Here is a 17,068-nt window from a genome sequence, read left to right on the forward strand (position 1 = left end):
TGCGGCTAAAAACAGCGCTAAGCGAGACAGGAGATCAGGGACACGACGCTGTCCCCACTTTCGCACAGCGCGACACGTACGTATGTCAGCAGAGGATGAGCGCATGTCTGCTCCGACGAAACAAGGCCAGCGCTTCCCCTCACTATTGTCCTAGTGCAGAGTGCAAAACTAGTGCAGTGACACTAGTGCAGAGTGTCAAAACTTGTTTTATTCAATGGCATCAATGCCTAGCGCATAAATAAACGGCAGGAACGCTTTCTACATGTTTACTACTAACCATATATACAATACAGTGGCAAACTATTTCTCTTTATAGGCCGCACGTGGCCAACGCGAGCTCGTGTACTTCAACAAATTACTAAGTTGGAAGTATCGACCATTGCTATGATTCGCAAAAACTGGAAACGCGCCTACAAGCCTTGAAAACCCGCGCTCAACACCTATCCGCGACGCCACTCCCCGACCTTTTGCCTACCACGAGCTCGCTAGCGACTGCAGCGCCACCTCGTTTGTTTACTAACATGCAGGAGGTCTATGGACCTCCTGCATGTTTGTAAACAAACGAGGTGGCGCTGCAGTCGCTAGCGAGCTCGTGGTAGGCAAAAGGTCGGGGAGTGGCGTCGCGGTTAGGTGTTGTGCGCGGGTTTTCAAGGCTTGTAGGCGCGTTTCCAGTTTCTGCGAATCATAGCAATGGTCGATGCTTCCAACTTAGTAATTTGTCGAAGTACACGAGCTCGCGTTGGCCACGTGCGGCCTATAAAGAGAAATAGTTTGCTACTCGGTATTGTATATATGGTTAGTAGTAAACATGTAGGAAGCGTTCCTGCCGTTTATTTATGCGCTAGTCATTGAACAAAACAAGTTTTGACACTCTGCACTAGCCGGAATGATTTTACTTCGGGACAATAGTGAGGGGAAGTGCTGGCGTTGTTTCGTCGGAGCAGACATGCGCTCACCGTCTGCTGACATACGTACGTGTCGCGCTGCGCGAAAAGTGGGGACAGTGTCGTGTCCCCGATCTCCTGTCTCGCTTAGCGCTGTTATTAGCCGCATGACCACGCACCAGCCAGGCCGACTTGTCCTCTTGTTAAGCTGGTCGATTTGATGAAAATTTTTGATTTCTAGAATTATTCTCTTTCCTAGCCCTGAAGTCTAGTTTCGTGACGAAAAATTATAGCAAAATATTGAGTACAAATTTATAAATTACACTTTTTAGAAGTGTGGTCGTAAAAAATTGTGAGGTAATTTCTTTGATTTCAGTGCCGCATTTCTTTGACCAAAGCGAAAGCGAAGATGCATAAACGAGGGAATAAACTTTAAGGTTCGTTTTCTGACCTCTCGCATTTTCTGCGACTGGATCACTCACCTTCGTAATTCGCATGAAAATCAAATGATTCCATTTGTCGCAAACTATTCCTGAGACGTTGAAGAGCGTAATAAATCTCTCGATTTTTTTCCCCGCACGTGCAGTATTGTGTTAGTTATGTTTTGTAAGAAACGTTTTCATGTAACTATGCATGCATAAGTACTGATCATATAGAAAAAGAACTAATCGCGTCATCATACAGAACAGGGCTTTATGCACATGCTGGCATAAAAAAACTGCGCACTATCTACTCAATTATTTGAGACCTAGCTTGGGGGATTTGACGACGGTGTTAATTATAATTACCCAGAACTCCACCAGGTATAGCTATAAATAAAAGGAATGACTGAAACTAGCGTAGGAATTTCATATTTGCACCAAGTTTAGTTACATATCGCATGCATGAATAACGAAAACACTTTTCATGCCGCGTCCCCTCTCAATCTCGCCACGTGTCTGTTAGTAGCACGCCTACGGCTACTTCTTTCCAAACAAGCTTCGCGATCATGTATTACCTCATGAAACATGACACATGCATGATGCAATGAAAAAGCATATGGCGTTTAGCACACTTAAGGTACGCTATTCTAAGCACACCAACGCGACCGCGCAAGATTGACACAACGTAGCAGACTTGTTTCTGCTCGAATGAAATAATTACGTCGTCATAACAAGAAACAGTTTCAAGTAAATATTAAATGTCACAAAACGCGCCATTTAAACATGGTGTGCTATTAACAAAAAAATGCATTCCTTGGGGGCGAGTGAACCTGTCGGCGCCCCGTGCACTCCGGCTCAAGGTGATAAGTACGTGTGCAGCTACATATGTCTTTTTTTTACTTGAGCAATTATCAGCCTACTATCCTGAAGTTCAGGTGAATGAACGCAGTAACTTGCATGCTATTAAGTGCATTGAGTGGCAGTGCCTATCGACTCCCAGACTTCGCGCTTTACTACCGTGGCCCAATGCCTGTTAGCCAGTTTCCGAATGCGGCATTTATGCGCGAGAAACCTATCGAGGCTAATTTAATATTTTTATGCTACTACGCGGATCCAGCAGTGACGCAGCTGGTCAATACACGCTGCTTCTGCAGTGCACAGGCTTGAAGCAGCCGCCGGTAACTGCGGCAGCTGCGGTAGGCACTGGCAAGCGGAACCTGTTTTGCCTACCATGCGAAAGTCGCTGCTAACATCAGCGCCACCGCATCTTCGTGACGTCGCGGGGTGAAGGAGGTCCATACGGGAGCGCTGGTTTTTCGGTTGTCTCCCCGGCCGCGCGCAGAGGGAATCTTGGCTGAACTCCTTCTCACGACTACGTTCGCTTCAGAACAACAGCCGCTTGAGGGGGAAAGAGGAGCACACGAATAGACCGGCTCACATGGCCGATGGCCTTCGCGGCTCCGAGTGCGTGCGGCGCGCGCATGGAATTTTTCACAGCAGCCCGGGAGCTTGAGATTATTATATCCCTTTATATTTCTTTTTCTCTGTCCGCGACAGAGTCCCTCAATTTGCCCCTACTTCTCCCATCATCGCCCCTCTCTTTGTTCCCTCATCTCTCCTGGTCGCTTCGATCGGCGACCTTGGACGGACTTCATCCACCCTATAGACCTCCTGCATGTTTGTAAACAAACGAGGTGGCGCTGCAGTCGCTAGCGAGCTCGTGGTAGGCAAAAGGTCGGGGAGTGGCGTCGCGGATAGGTGTTGAGCGCGGGTTTTCAAGGCTTGTAGGCGCGTTTCCAGTTTCTGCGAATCATAGCAATGGTCGATGCTTCCAACTTAGTAATTTGTTGAAGTACACGAGCTCGCGTTGGCCACGTGCGGCCTATAAAGAGAAATAGTTTGCCACCGTATTGTATATTTGGTTAGTAGTAAACATGTAGAAAGCGTTCCTGCCGTTTAGGCGCTAGGCATTGAATAAAACAAGTTTTGACACTGCACTAGCCGGAATGATTTTACTTCGGGATAATAGTGAGGGGAAGTACTGGCCTTGTTTCGTCGGAGCAGACATGCGCTCATCGTCTGCTGACATGCGTACGTGTCGCGCTGTGCGAAAAGTGGGGACAGCGTCGTGTCCCTCATCTCCTGTCTCGCTTAGCGCTGTTTTTAGCCGCATGACCACGCACCAGCCAGGCCGACTTGTCCTCTTGTTAAGCTGGTCGATTTGGTGAAATTTTTTTATTTCTAGAATTTTCTTTCCTAGCCCTGAAGTCTAGTTCCGTGACGAAAAATTATAGCAAATTATTGAGTACAAATTTATAAATTACGCTTTTTAGAAGTGTGGTCGTCAAAAATTGTAAGGTAATTTCTTTGATTTCAGTGCCGCATTTCTTTGACCAAAGCGAAAGCGAAGATGCCATAAACGAGGGAATAAACTTTAAGGTTCGTTTTGTGACCTCTCACATTTTCTGCGACTGGATCACTCACCTTCGTAATTCGCATGAAAATCAAATGATTCCATTTGTCGCAAACTATTCCTGAGACGTTGAGGAGCGTAATAAATCTCTCGATTTTTCCCTACACGTGCAGTACTGTGTTAGTTATTTCTTGTAAGAAGCGTTTTCATGTAACTATGCATGCATAAGTACTGATCATATAGAAAAAGAACTAATCGCGTCATCGTAATGAACAGGGCTTTATGTACATGCTGGCATAAAAAACCGCACTATCTACTAAATTATTTGAGACATTGGGGGGACTTGACGACGGTGTTAATTATAATTACCCAGAACTGCACCAGGTATAGCTATAAATAAAGGTAATTAGTGAAACTAGCGTAGGAATTTCATATTTGCACCAAGTTTAGTTACATATCGCATGCATGAATAACGAAAACACTTTTCATTGCCGCGTCCCCTCTCAATCTCGCCACGTGTCTGTTAGTAGCACGCCTTCGGCTGCTTCTTCACAAACAAGCTTCGCGATCATGTACTACCTCATGAAACATGACACATGCATGATGCAATGTAAAAGCATATGGCGTTTAGCACACTTAAGGTACGCTATTCTAAGCACACCAACGCGACCGCGCAAGATTGACACAACTTACCAGACTTCTTTCTACTCGAATGAAATAATTACGTCGTCATATCAAGAAACAGTTTCAAGTAAATATTGAATGTCATAAAACGCGCCATTAAAACATGGTGTGTTATTAACAAAAAAACGCACTCGGGGGCGAGTGAAGCTGTCGGCGCCCCGTGCACTCCGGCTCAAGGTGATAAGTACGTGTGCAGCTGCATATGTCTTTTTTTTTCCTTGAGAAATTATCAGCCTACTATCCAGAAGTTCAGGTGAATGAACGCAGTAACTTGCAAGTTATTAAGTGCATTGAGTGGCAGTGCCTATCGACTCCCAGACTTCGCGCTTTACTACCGTGGCCCAGTGCCTGTTAGCCAGTTTCCGAATGCGGCATTTATGCGCGAGAAACCTATCGAGGCTAATTTAATATTTTTTATGCTACTACGCGGATCCAGCAGTGACGCAGCTGGTCAATACATGTTGCTTCTGCAGTGCACAGGCTTGAAGCAGCCGCCGGTAGCTGCGGCAGCTGCGGTAGGCACGGGCAAGCGGAACCTGTTTTGCCTACCATGCGAAAGTCGCTGCTAACATCAGCGCCACCGCATCTTCGTGACGTCGCGGGGTGAAGGAGGTCCATATACGGCTCGGGTGGTCTCCGTATAATGTCTCACACCATAAAAAAAAAAAGAACCACACGCTTACCGTGAATGTGCATATGGCTGAGGGCTTAGTTAACAGCCTGGTGGGACACATGAGAGACTTATACAAAGATACGTCAAGGCTCTCTAAATTGACGTGCACGCGCAACTCCTTCGCCGTGACATACGTGGGAGCGTCAAATCAGCCGCAGCCAGCATTCAAGTTTCAGCGTATTCAAGAGTGCGAGAACCATCGCCAACGGCAAAATGCAGTCATGCAACAGGCGGAATGTGAAGCTTCGCCGTCAAATAGGACATCGTCAAGAGCCAGATGAACACAGCATATGTCCGGGCATATCGCTCGCATGAGGAGGAAGCATCCGGCTTACCTGCCCCTTGGCCGTGCCCAGGCCGTCGACTGAGCCGCCGCCTGCTAAACGTGTGTTAACAGATGAGCAGTACTCTCGCAGAAGAGGCGACCGTTTTCATCCAGAGGCATGTCATTCCACTCGTTTCGACTCGTGGCGCTCCAGCTTAGCGTAAACAGAGAAAGGTGCCAAAAGAGCAGCGAGTTATGTAACCAGAAGTGTTGTATGCCACTTTTGAACCTGACAGTACTCGTGAGGCCCAGCGTAAATTATAATGCATATATCTGCCTTCCAGCGGCCAAATACTCCCAAGTTTATCACTCTTCATCATGAGATTAGCAGTGATTTAAATATCTTTGGTTTATGGGGGTTTAACGCCCCAATGCGACTCAAGCTACGAGGGACGCCGTAGTGAAAGGCTCCAGAAATTTCGACCACCTGGGGTTCTTTAATGTGCACTGACATCACACAGTACACGGGCCTCTAGGATTTCGCCTCCATCTAAATTCAACCGCTGCGGCCGAGATCGAACCCATGTCTTTCAGGTCAGCAGCCGAGCACTATAATGACTAAGCCATCGCAGCGGCAATTTTAAATATCTGTTCCCTATCAAACATGCATTTAACTAAATATGCGTTGTAAGACGGTGTTGCACGCTTCTCATGAAAGCATACAGACCCGTAGTAGAGGGTGCCGAGAAAGGACTGCTGGATTTACGGCTGCACTATTTTTTGCGCAGCACTATTTTTTTGTGTTGGGTGCTCGTGGGAGCACCCAACAGTGAGGTAGAATGCGAGACTCGCCGATATGAAATTGACATGGCTGCCGGTGGTTGCAGCACAGAGTTGCCAGCACAACTTTCGGGCACTTATATATATATGCCCGCTGCTTTGGTGTTTGCCACTCTGATCAAGACAACATTGCTCCCGGCTTACTCTTCATTTGGCAAGCCCATCATGGACCCCGTGCTTGCCTTCATTTGAGAGCACGACTATATACTCTTAGCGATTTGAAGCACTAAAGGCTCTAGACTAAATTAACTAAAAGCTTTGGTTGGTAAAGCTCCTAAAAAAACTAAAGCAGGAACGTTTCATTCCTTCTTTTCTACTCAGCTGCGTGCCAAGTAGAAGCGGTTCTTTCCTAATTTTTATTTGACTTCATGTGCCTATAGTGGCCCACTCCATTAGCTGCACCGGGTACCCACCAGTGATACAATGGGTACAAGCTTCCCCTGGCCTGGTGCCCGGCTAATCAGGGGTGAAATGCTTGGAAAATGGGGCTTTGACCCTACCTTGAGTAATCGAAAATACCTTTTGCCATGGCGCTTTTTGGCCATAGACGCCCTTGAGCCATAAAAATCCATTATCATCATCATGATCATCCATTAGCTGCACTGTTAAGTGGGCTGCACGCTGGAAAAGAGGCTGGGGTAGGCACGAGGAGAATAGAAATGAGAAAGGTATTCTGTAACTCTCTATATTTTAGCAGTTCCTCTTCAGGAAAATAAAAACTAAAGCAACTACAGCTCATCCTTGGATCGCAGTTTCTCCACAGCATGACCAGAGAAGGCTTCTTTGTTTGTGGCACAGAATCTAAGAAAAAAAACAAGCACAGATTCCTCTTTGGAACAATAGTTGTTCGCTTATCTTTATATATAGCATATAACGATCACCTGGTAGACATTTATTTTGCATGCACCGGGCAAACTGGAATACTTCTGCACACTGCCCTCTATTTATACTGCAGTGGTTGACGCAGAGTGTTAAAAATATTTGTTCATGGTCCCATCCCGTGCCTCTGCGTTCTGCCTCTCCATATAAGTACACACACAGCCAAGCCGACAGTCTTGCCTGCAGGTCACTCACATGAATTCATCTACATACGTTGAATCTAAATACCTTCAGGCATAGCGGCAAGCGATACAGCTCCATCAGGATTACTGCTCATATAGCAAAGTACGCCTCCCAACAGTACATGGGACCTCTCTTCCTGGAAGTACTGTGGCAGCACAGGTATGGTCCACGCCCATCGTGTGCAGATTGTCCGTCATCAATAGAGAGCCACGCAGCCCTCTTAGGGCTACCAGAACACGGCCCCTTCTGTGCAAAGTTCTTGTGTTGATGACACCAGATGTGAAGGCCAGCGCCATTCGAACATTTCACAGCACAGTTAGCCAGGCTTAACAACAAATCTGGGCAGCGCGTCAATTAAAAAGCCGCTAGCGGCCAACACAGCACATAATCGGCGCTTGGAGTCAGAGATAACGAAACACACGTGTCACTGCAGTGTATCAGGGTCTACGCGGAAGCAGGCCATGATGCGTGCCCGGCACACGGGGCAGCTATGTACACGGGCAAAGCAGGCCCCACAGAGGCACGCATGTCGGCAGGGCAGCAGCGCCAGGCCGGCGGGCTCCGCCTGGCACACCACGCACACGGGGCCAGAGGGCGCAAACAGGCTACGCAGGGGCCAGCTCTGGCCACCGGCCAACTTCACGTGCTGTGCAAGCAGGCGAACGCTGCTGGGACCCGCCTCCACGGCCGCTAGTAGTGCCACCTGCGGAAAGACAACCGCACCATGTGTTCATTACAGAAGGGTGTTCATGTAACGTCACCAGCCTCACTTGAAAGGTCAATGAAACGTTTCAAAGATTCCCGTCATTTTCCCGCAATTCCACATGGTTTCCCGTGGTTCGTACAGAAACCATATGGAATAGAAAGGAGTCGACGTACATGAACTATTTGACAGAGCATGTGGAAATGTCAAAATTCATATGTAGTTCACATGATGTCGTGCCCATCGTACGGAAACCATGTAGAAACTGTGTAAACGATATGAAACCTGTACAGAAATCATATGGAAACCATAAGAATACTTTTATTTTTCATCCTGTCTATGAGGGAAGAGTAGAAAAAAGCTAGAAGGCCAGCTGGAATAGCTTTCTTACTCCCCTACAAAAAAAAAAAAAAATAGAGGAAATGCGAATGCCTTTTTCTGAGCTCAGTTTCTCCCTGCATGCTTTTCATTTTTATTTTTATTATTTTTTTTATTATTATCACCTTCTGACTTTCTTCTGTACCTACATCAAACATCCGTGGAAGGTATTGACCATATCAAAGAGGCAATGACCCTATCGACGGATTCTGGCTGCTTTCCAGGGCTGGACACACTGATTGCCCCGACATATATGTGGTGCCTGAAATAAGATCTGAATAACTGGTTGCGTACGAAGTCCTGACACTTATAGTCTGCTGCCACACACAATAATAGTTTATACTGCCACGGCTCCAAGCAGTATTTTGGTACCAAAATGGCATGGCTGCTTCTGACCCAAACAGCAGCGCTAGATATCTAGACTGTCCAGAGGAAAAGCAGGCTGCACTCACCACCTGCGAGGGATCTGCATCATCGTCCCTCCGCACCAGCAGCACCCCGAGCGAAACCCGCGGTCCAGGTTCCATGACGGGCACCGCACCGCGCCACGTGTGCCGCTCTCCGCCGTCCAGCCTACGAGACAACGACCACTTCAAAAGTGCTCTACTATGGGTATACAGATCGAAGGACACCGCACGCAGCATGGAAACATACAAGCTAGCTACTCCAAATCAAAATCGGGCAGGGACCTCTGGCCAGGCGTCCGGCAGCCCAGCCTGAACCCAAGGATGTTGGACGGAATCGCAGCCGTGTTTTGTTGGCGAAGAGATGCAAACACGCCCTTGTGCTGTGCCGCGACGGTGCCAAGGGGAGGCCATGGGTGACAGTCGCCACCCCCAAAATTTGTTGGGACCCCACCAAAAGTTTGTCGACCCCTTCCTTCAGAACCCGACAGTGCATTTCTGGTAATCAAGTATATGAAGCTCTTTGCACCGTGCTCTGTTCATTTATTTATGTTTATGAGGAACTGTGCCACAGAAGCATCCCGCCGGACCCAAAAAAGCCCAGTGACTGCAAGAAAAATGGGGTGACATCATCAAGCGGCCGCAGGATGCACACACAAGGTGAGCACCACCATTAAGACAATCACATACATGTCTTTCATCTATATATACCCCCTGTGGCTGACCTCAATGTGGCTCCTCAATATGGTCCTTGGTTTCGGTGACTGTTGGCTTCCGTCATGCATGTGCAAGTCAAGATGGAGGCTAGCTTGCAACAGGGATTTAAACTGACAACATATACACTCTAAATTATACACCTTCTCAGACTCATTACATCTTCCCTTAAAGTGCATTTGAGGTGTCCACCGAGATGTGAGACAGTTACTGTGCCCTTTCCTTTCCTCAAAATCCAATTTTCGTATTAAAAATTGTGAAGCAACTGTTCGTCCCACCCCGTTGTGGCTGGTGTCATGAGATTTCTCGCTGCATATAGCTTATGTCTCTCAGTCAGGGCTAGCTTGTGACAGGTATTCCAACCGAGTGTCAAAACGTTTCACTTGGACCTTGCGGGTTTAGTGTTCGTGGAATCAGTGTTCGGAGGCACGTCTTCATTTCATTTCTCAGTGCACAACCTGCATCGGTGTCGAACGCTCACAATGACACACTAATGCATTCGTTTTCAAAGAACTTAAGCAGTCTCAAAACAGGAAGGTTATAATATTAGTCCAATACTGAGCAGAAACCTATAACTAACAAAGATAATCCATAAACGAGAGTAGCTACTTTACAACAATGCACCGTTTTTGTGCGCCAGAAAGTTCTACAGAAATTATTTTTGTAAAAAGTTTACAATAAAACTTTTTCCAATGCATCCTTGAACCAGAAGTAAGGCAAACACAACAGTACTTAAAAGCAACTTCTAAGTATTTCCTATATATGTAACTGAGGGGTCATCTTCAGGTAACTTCCAACAACTCTTTGAAATGTACTAAGTCATCTCACAGTGGTGAATTAAAATCATTACTTCTTCTTTTGTGCTTGCTTTGACTCCCCGCAGAACACATTGATTGCTAACCGCATTTTGTAAGTTATGTTGACTATTCTACAACAGTCACTGCTCTAGCAAGCCCTTGTCAGGCCTTAATCATCATACATTAGCACCATATTCACTGATTATGCTTGATTTGCACTATATTGATTATATTAATTTCCTTGGCACTATGATCCTTATTGGGATAATCAGTACCACAAAACAGATGGAAAACAATCCTCAAAATTCCCTTTTTTTGGCTGCACCTGCCAGTATCCCAACAAGTACCACCCTACAGGTCATCTTGACTTCTCCCTGTCAACATATATGCCGATGAACGATGTGCGCAAACTATTCGACGAACCGCATATACGGGAAAAACACAAGGACTGGCGCAACTCCTTGCGCCAGTCCTTGTGTTTCTCCCATATATGTTGTTCGTCGAATAGTTTGCGCACATCATTCATCTGTATCACCATGCACCAACTAGGCCCAACAGAAGTGTTGTTGAAACATATATGCCACACCTGTCAAACGGAGTGCCACGCGAGCTGTGCAACAAAGCATTCCTCACCAGCGTGAGCAACCACCCACTTGCCTGATCGGCTGCTCTTCACGCCGCACACAGTCCTGCTCCCAGAGACTGTCTGCAGCCTCACGCAGCCGCGGCCATCCCTGTCGTGGCCAGCTGGCCAATGCCGCGTAGGTAAGGCCCCAGTAGAGCCACACCTCGCATGGGCACTCGCTCCACAACTGCAGCTCAAGGTGACCTGTGCCGCCATAAAACCAACTTAAATGCCGATCACCTGACAATATGACATTTCAGTCCACATTTGGGGGGCAGGTGTGTGCACAGTGAAAAAATTAAGAGCAAGTGAAGTGTTGTTACATTTTCTTGAAAAGATGTAATTTTATGGTTCAGCATACAGGGTAAATACTGGCCTGCAGCCCCTCATGCAATGCAAAGTAAATGCCAGCTGAGTACAATGCCATGCAGTCAAGTATGCGCTGTCGGCAGATACGTTTCATAATGAATGAATGAATGAATGAATGAATGAATGAATGAATGAATGAATGAATGAATGAATGAATGAGAACTTTATTTCTCGTCATAGTGAGTGGAGACTGGGACTACAGGTACCAATGACCTGACGAAAGGTCCTGGCCCCCTACAGTAAACAGTTTCGACAGCAGTGATAATAGAAGGAAATACATATAAAAGGCAAAAGTACGGAATTTACGTAAGTACAAACTTATTACACTTGTAATAAGCATTATACAGCTACAATGCACACACAGCACAACTGCACACTATATATTCATTTTGTTAACGGATGTACATACATATAAACAAACAGAAAGGGAACAAACAGAGCTTTTTATGTTTGCAATAAAGGTGTCAAAAGCTGTATTAACATTGCGTTCATTGTAGACAGCCTGCCAGTCTATCGTTGCAATTAATTCCCGAAAGTGTTCTAGCAAGGACTCGTTTATCATTCGGACATAAAAAGGCGCATGGGAAGCACGGTTGTATGATGTGCCATTCGTAATAGAAAATAGCGGCAAATGGTCGCTTATGTCAATTGCAAGCACACCTATAATTACATCCTCATCATTTATGTTTGTAACACAGATGTCAATTGAAGTGGCACTGTTCTCTGTGACTCGGGTTGGTAATGTAACATGGTCTGCGCAGGCGTGACAAGCTAGAAGTAATTTCATTTCCCACGCCCATGTGTCCGGTGAGCTCATGTCGATGTTTACATCTAATTTCATTTCCCACGCCTATGTGTCCGGTGAGCTCATGTCTATGTTTACATCTCCCATGATTATGACAGGCACATTACTAGCGCGGGCATGCGAAAGCACTGTATCTAAAAAACTGCAAAACTTTTCTCAGCCGCCAGTAGAAGGTCTATAGACGACAGATACCATGGCCTTCCCTACATGTACTGTAAGGCATTCCACGTCGTCAATAACTATGGAGAATTTGTGCAGTACGGTAAAACGTATTCCTTCTTTTATGTACACAGCCACATCTACTCCCCTTTGGTTGGTTCTAGTTAGGTGCTGCGAGCGATAACCATTAAAAAAAGGCATGGGATCATTTAGAGATAGCCACGTTTCTGTGAGAAGTACAATGTCAAATTTAATTTTTATTGATGCCATCAGGCTCTCCATCTCATCAACTTTGTTCTTTATACTCCTGGCTTTAATATGCATGGTCGAGAAACTTTTTAAACCTGTAGTTTCTTCATTGAGGCGAGATATGTCACAATAAGAGCCGCTGATCGATGGTACTGTCATAATGAATAATTTTCAAAGCAGTGAAAAAGTGCCTAAGTGCCTATTCACTCTCGGATGTCATCTTTGCCAAGTCATTTTGGGGAGCTATCCGGATGGTTGTTGAGTCTCGTTTTTCCGTGCCAACACCCGCCCTTTTGAAGTCCAGACGAACTGCCAGTTTACCTCGGATTTTTTCTTGTGCGCAGCCGTGAGCAGTTCCTTGTTTTTTTTTGTGTCAAGTGTTCATTTACATACGCAGAGTTCTGTTGACTGCACATATACGCAACTGCTACTATGACTGCAGTTGAAGTGTCAGCAACTACTGCTGTATGATTTGTGACAAGATGACTTAACCTTTTCGGATACACTTTATGTTCTACTACCAAGAAAAAATCTGAAAATCTGTGTGCATATATTAAGAACCCTCTACATTAGAAAAAAAACATGAATGACACAATAATAATAATAATAATTGGTTTTTGGGGAAAGGAAATGGGGCAGTATCTGTCTCATATATATGGTTGGACACCTGAACCGAGCCATAAGGGAAGGGATAAAGGAGGGAGTGAAAGAAGAAAGGAAGGAAGAGGTGCCGTAGTGGAGGGCTTCAGAGTAATTTCGACCACCTGGGGATCTTTAACGTGCACTGACATGTGCACTGACATCGCACAGCACAGCCCCACCGCGGTGGCTCAGTGGTTAGGGCGCTCGACTACTGATCCGGAGTTCCCGGGTTCGAACCCGACCACGGCGGCTGCGTTTTTATGGAGGAAAAACGCTAAGGCACCCGTGAATGGCACAGAAAATTTAGGAATTCACATACACCGCACACCTTTTCTCAATTTCAGCAACTGCAGCCTAATTCTTCAATAAAACATATTTATGCACAATTAATTATTTTCCTTATCATCTGAAGCTGTTTCCACAATGAACAATCACTTACAGTGTCCTTTAGTACAACTTTACACCACGTCAAAAAAGAAGGAAGTGACAGCACCAGATAGCAATTCTTAAGTATGCGCAGAAATTCGTGACATTTATGCTTGTTTTGGAAAAGTGATTCTTTTTTCTAGACACGAAATGGCCCAGCCATTTTGTCTAGCAGCAATATGAAATCTAGACGACATCATAAATTCCGTGAAAACAGCTCTAGATGCTTCGAAAATCACGCGTACAATCTAGACATCCATCATCATCATCAGGCTGACTACGCCCACTGCAGCATAAAGGCCTCCCCCATATCTCTCCAATTAACCCTGTCCTATGCCAGCTGCAGCCACCCTATTCCCACAAAATTGTTAATCTCATCCGTCCACCTAACTTTCTACCGGCCCCTGCTACACTTCCCGAACTTCCCTTGGGTGTCAGTCACCCGGCCACAAAGGATTAAAAGACTACGCAAAGTTGCACAATTTGTTACAAAAGCAAGAAGTGGAAGAATGAGTGCTAAATAAATAGCAAAGGAGGGAGTTGATTGGAGGAGACGCTGTGCTTACATTGCACAAACGTGATGCCACTGTCACGTTTTCGAACTTCCGCAGTGAAAACATGTGGACCTTTTTTTTCTTTTTACACAGTAAACCAAGTCACCAAATTCCTATAGTGCCCTTCTGCCTAATTATGCTCAGTTTTCCATGTTCTCACTCTTTCTCCGCTGTTTTACCTCTATGTCAGAGTAGACAGCACATTACCCTCATAAACAGTTTTATTACAGTGCAGTACTTTGCATGGCCTTTAAGAACACCTCCAATTTCCATTCTCTGGACTTCTATCATTCCGCTGCTATACTTGTTCCTCTCTCCCTCACTTCATCACCTTCAGCCCTTTTCTCACAGCATTGTTCAAAAGTCTATAGTGAGCAGGACAGTTACTGTGCCTTTGCTTCTTGCTGTTCACAGACACTCCCTCCCAATGGGCTAGTACTGCAATTCCAGTGCCTGCACACTCCACAGTGCAGCTTCCACAGAGCGCTGTTACCTGGATTGTCAGCATCGTGGGAGACTGCAATGCAGAAAGGGTTCTGCACCTGCACCATGGGGCGGCACTCCTTGCGCTGAGCCACATAGGTCACCGATGAGCCACTGCCTTCCAGGGCGTCCCTCCCATACCTGCGTGCAGAACTTGCATGAGACGCCTGCACAGCTCGGACCACAACCCACGTACCTGAACAGTATGTACAGAACTGCCAGGCACCCACAGATGGCCATTAGCACTATGAGCTCCATCCTGGTTGGTTGCTGCACATGTGGCACCATTTGAGGAACACGATCAGGCTCAACTGTAGTAGTGTAATGTTCACTTTTTTCTATCTGGTAAGCTTGGTATGCTACTGTTTACCGAGGAAAAGGAAAACAGGAAGCGCTGGCTGCCATAACTACCTCGCCGAGTGCTGGCACTTGAGCAGCGGCCAGCAGGAAAGGGAGTAAAATAAAAAATTGCGCGTCAGACATCTACTGCAACAATACTGTGACAGCAGGTGGATTTACCCTCGTTATTGCTGCGTTACTTTTACTCAAATATATGATTTTGCTCTAAGCCGAGGCATCACACACACAACAGAATTTTTCTCAAGGAGGGTGAAGGTGGCTGGCACTTCCGAAGGGCAGAGGTGGGGTGGGTAGGTGGGTCGAGAGTGGCAGTGGATGGGTGGGCAGCCCTTTTCTAAGGTGTGTGAGGTGGGGAGGTGACTGGTGGGTGGAAACTTCTGTAGGGTATACTTGGGTGGTGAATGGCACCACTGGAGGATGCAGGTGCATACAAGGGGGTTGGACCAAAGGTGAAAGTGGGTGCTGCTGCCACCACAGAGGCTTCTACTACCCAGACCTGCATTTTTGCAGAGCGACAGTAGCACTGCTTCTGCAGAAAAATTAATTGAAAGAGCGACGAAGACGGAGAGAGAAGCAGTTAGGTGCAGACCGTATAGAGAATATGTACACATATATACATGCATGTGCAAATCTAGACATATAAGTGTTCCATTTAGATTTCAACCAAACAATGAAATGTTGATTAAGAATGGCAGACAGAACACAATGCTAAGATTTCATGCTGGAAGGAATGTGTATACACACGCACAAAATGCTAATAACTTCTTTTTGTTTTGTTTCTCTCTAATAAAAGAACCATACTTCATGCAATGGTCACATTGGGAGCACAGGTCATGATCGGACCAACTCAAGAAACTTAATGGGCGGGAGGGTGATTTGTCCCATCTGTCACTCTTCTGGCTGTCCTATTGTTCTGCTGGTATCTAAATGAAGTATGAAACAACTAGTACACTCAAGTAGTTCTACATCGTAGCCTTTTGTCATGGCTAGTTACGATACCGCAAATTTGCTGTACCGTGTCGAATACTGAATCCACCGTGAAAACAGCTTCGACTGTTCTCACTCTACACTGCGAATAGTTGAAAACAGATATGTTATTTTGAGCAGGAAAGTTTGGAGATCTCCAACAGTTTTCCAGAATGCTCAACGAGTTTTCAGTGCTCCGACCAGTTTACTGCACCTATGTGTTCAAATAAGTCTACTGATAGCGCAAATTTTCAGGTGAAGTCTTCTCTCAAAAGATTAACCTTTGTGTACGTTTCCATTGGTAAAAACTAAGCGCCGTTAAAAGCAGATGCTTCGATTTTCCTTCATTCTTTTTAGTCACGAAAGAGGCGCAGCGCGTCACAAAACCTGTCACAACGACCACCTTTGTTGTGCAATACGAAGCGCGGTTCCGAACAACGGGTAGCGGTAACCACGGTTACGACAACCGCGCTTAAGAGTGCCCACACAGGATCTACACGTAGCATACATGCTCAGTCGAGGCGCCGACTCGTTTTCTTCGTTGCCAGTGGCTTTACATGGGGTTGCTCGGCGACGCTGCGGTGAGACGCCAATCTATGCTGCAGCGACTCTGGTGCCGCAGTGACAAACACATTTCACAAACTGTCGGCGCGCTAAACCACAGTGCACCACACACATCCCTTCTTAAAACTGCACACACCACAAAAAAAAAACAAATAAAAGGTCACGTCGTCTGCTCGGTATTTAAAAAAGCGGCTTTTTAGCTACGCTGAATGCCAGAATGTTTGCGTTGCTTGGTGCCTGCGAATTTCTCGGTGGTAAAGTTCGTGTCGCGTTTCGTGAAACTGCACGCCAGCGCCCATATGTGCGGATGAATCGCAGTCTGAGCCAACTGAGCTCAGCAGCCAACACATCCTCAGTAGAATGTCACGATAATAACAGTAGATGCCCGACTTCGAAAACGGTTGGCTTCGATTGGCTACTGTTGGTGTGACCGCTGACTCCGGTTGGCTCAATCGGTAAATTTCGCGCGATGCTCACAAAATACATAGTTTAAAAAATCTACGCACCAAAAGAGCGCTTCCTCTATCAAATATATTAAAAGTAACTGGAACTCGGTCCAAGGTATCCTGTGGGAAGAAAAAAAATCTGTTTTCGGTTTTCTAAGAGACTCGAATACCGAAACCAGAA

At 46.1% G+C, this 17,068-nt stretch overlaps 1 protein-coding gene across 2 annotated transcripts; it reads right to left on the bottom strand.

The window, feature by feature from the left end:
* Positions 1–6,852: 6,852 nt before the first annotated feature.
* On the bottom strand, positions 6,853–16,854 carry LOC144132900 (cell growth regulator with RING finger domain protein 1-like). 2 transcript variants are annotated; one of them, XM_077665624.1, is made up of 6 exons: positions 16,386–16,854; positions 14,748–14,821; positions 14,562–14,692; positions 10,897–11,068; positions 8,777–8,897; positions 6,853–7,946 (listed from the first exon to the last, which is right to left on the bottom strand). In XM_077665624.1, the coding sequence occupies exons 2-6, from the start codon at positions 14,807–14,809 to the stop codon at positions 7,668–7,670; spliced, it is 765 nt and encodes a 254-aa protein (XP_077521750.1). In that variant the 5' UTR covers positions 14,810–14,821; positions 16,386–16,854; the 3' UTR covers positions 6,853–7,667. The 2 variants fall into 2 exon arrangements, with proteins under 2 accessions (XP_077521750.1, XP_077521751.1); XM_077665625.1 differs by lacking the exon at positions 14,748–14,821 and having other exon boundaries at positions 7,008–7,946.
* Between the last annotated feature and the right edge of the window lie 214 nt (positions 16,855–17,068).

The sequence above is a fragment of the Amblyomma americanum genome, chromosome 5, assembly GCF_052857255.1.
Source record: "Amblyomma americanum isolate KBUSLIRL-KWMA chromosome 5, ASM5285725v1, whole genome shotgun sequence".
Classification (NCBI taxonomy): Eukaryota; Metazoa; Arthropoda; class Arachnida; order Ixodida; family Ixodidae; genus Amblyomma; species Amblyomma americanum.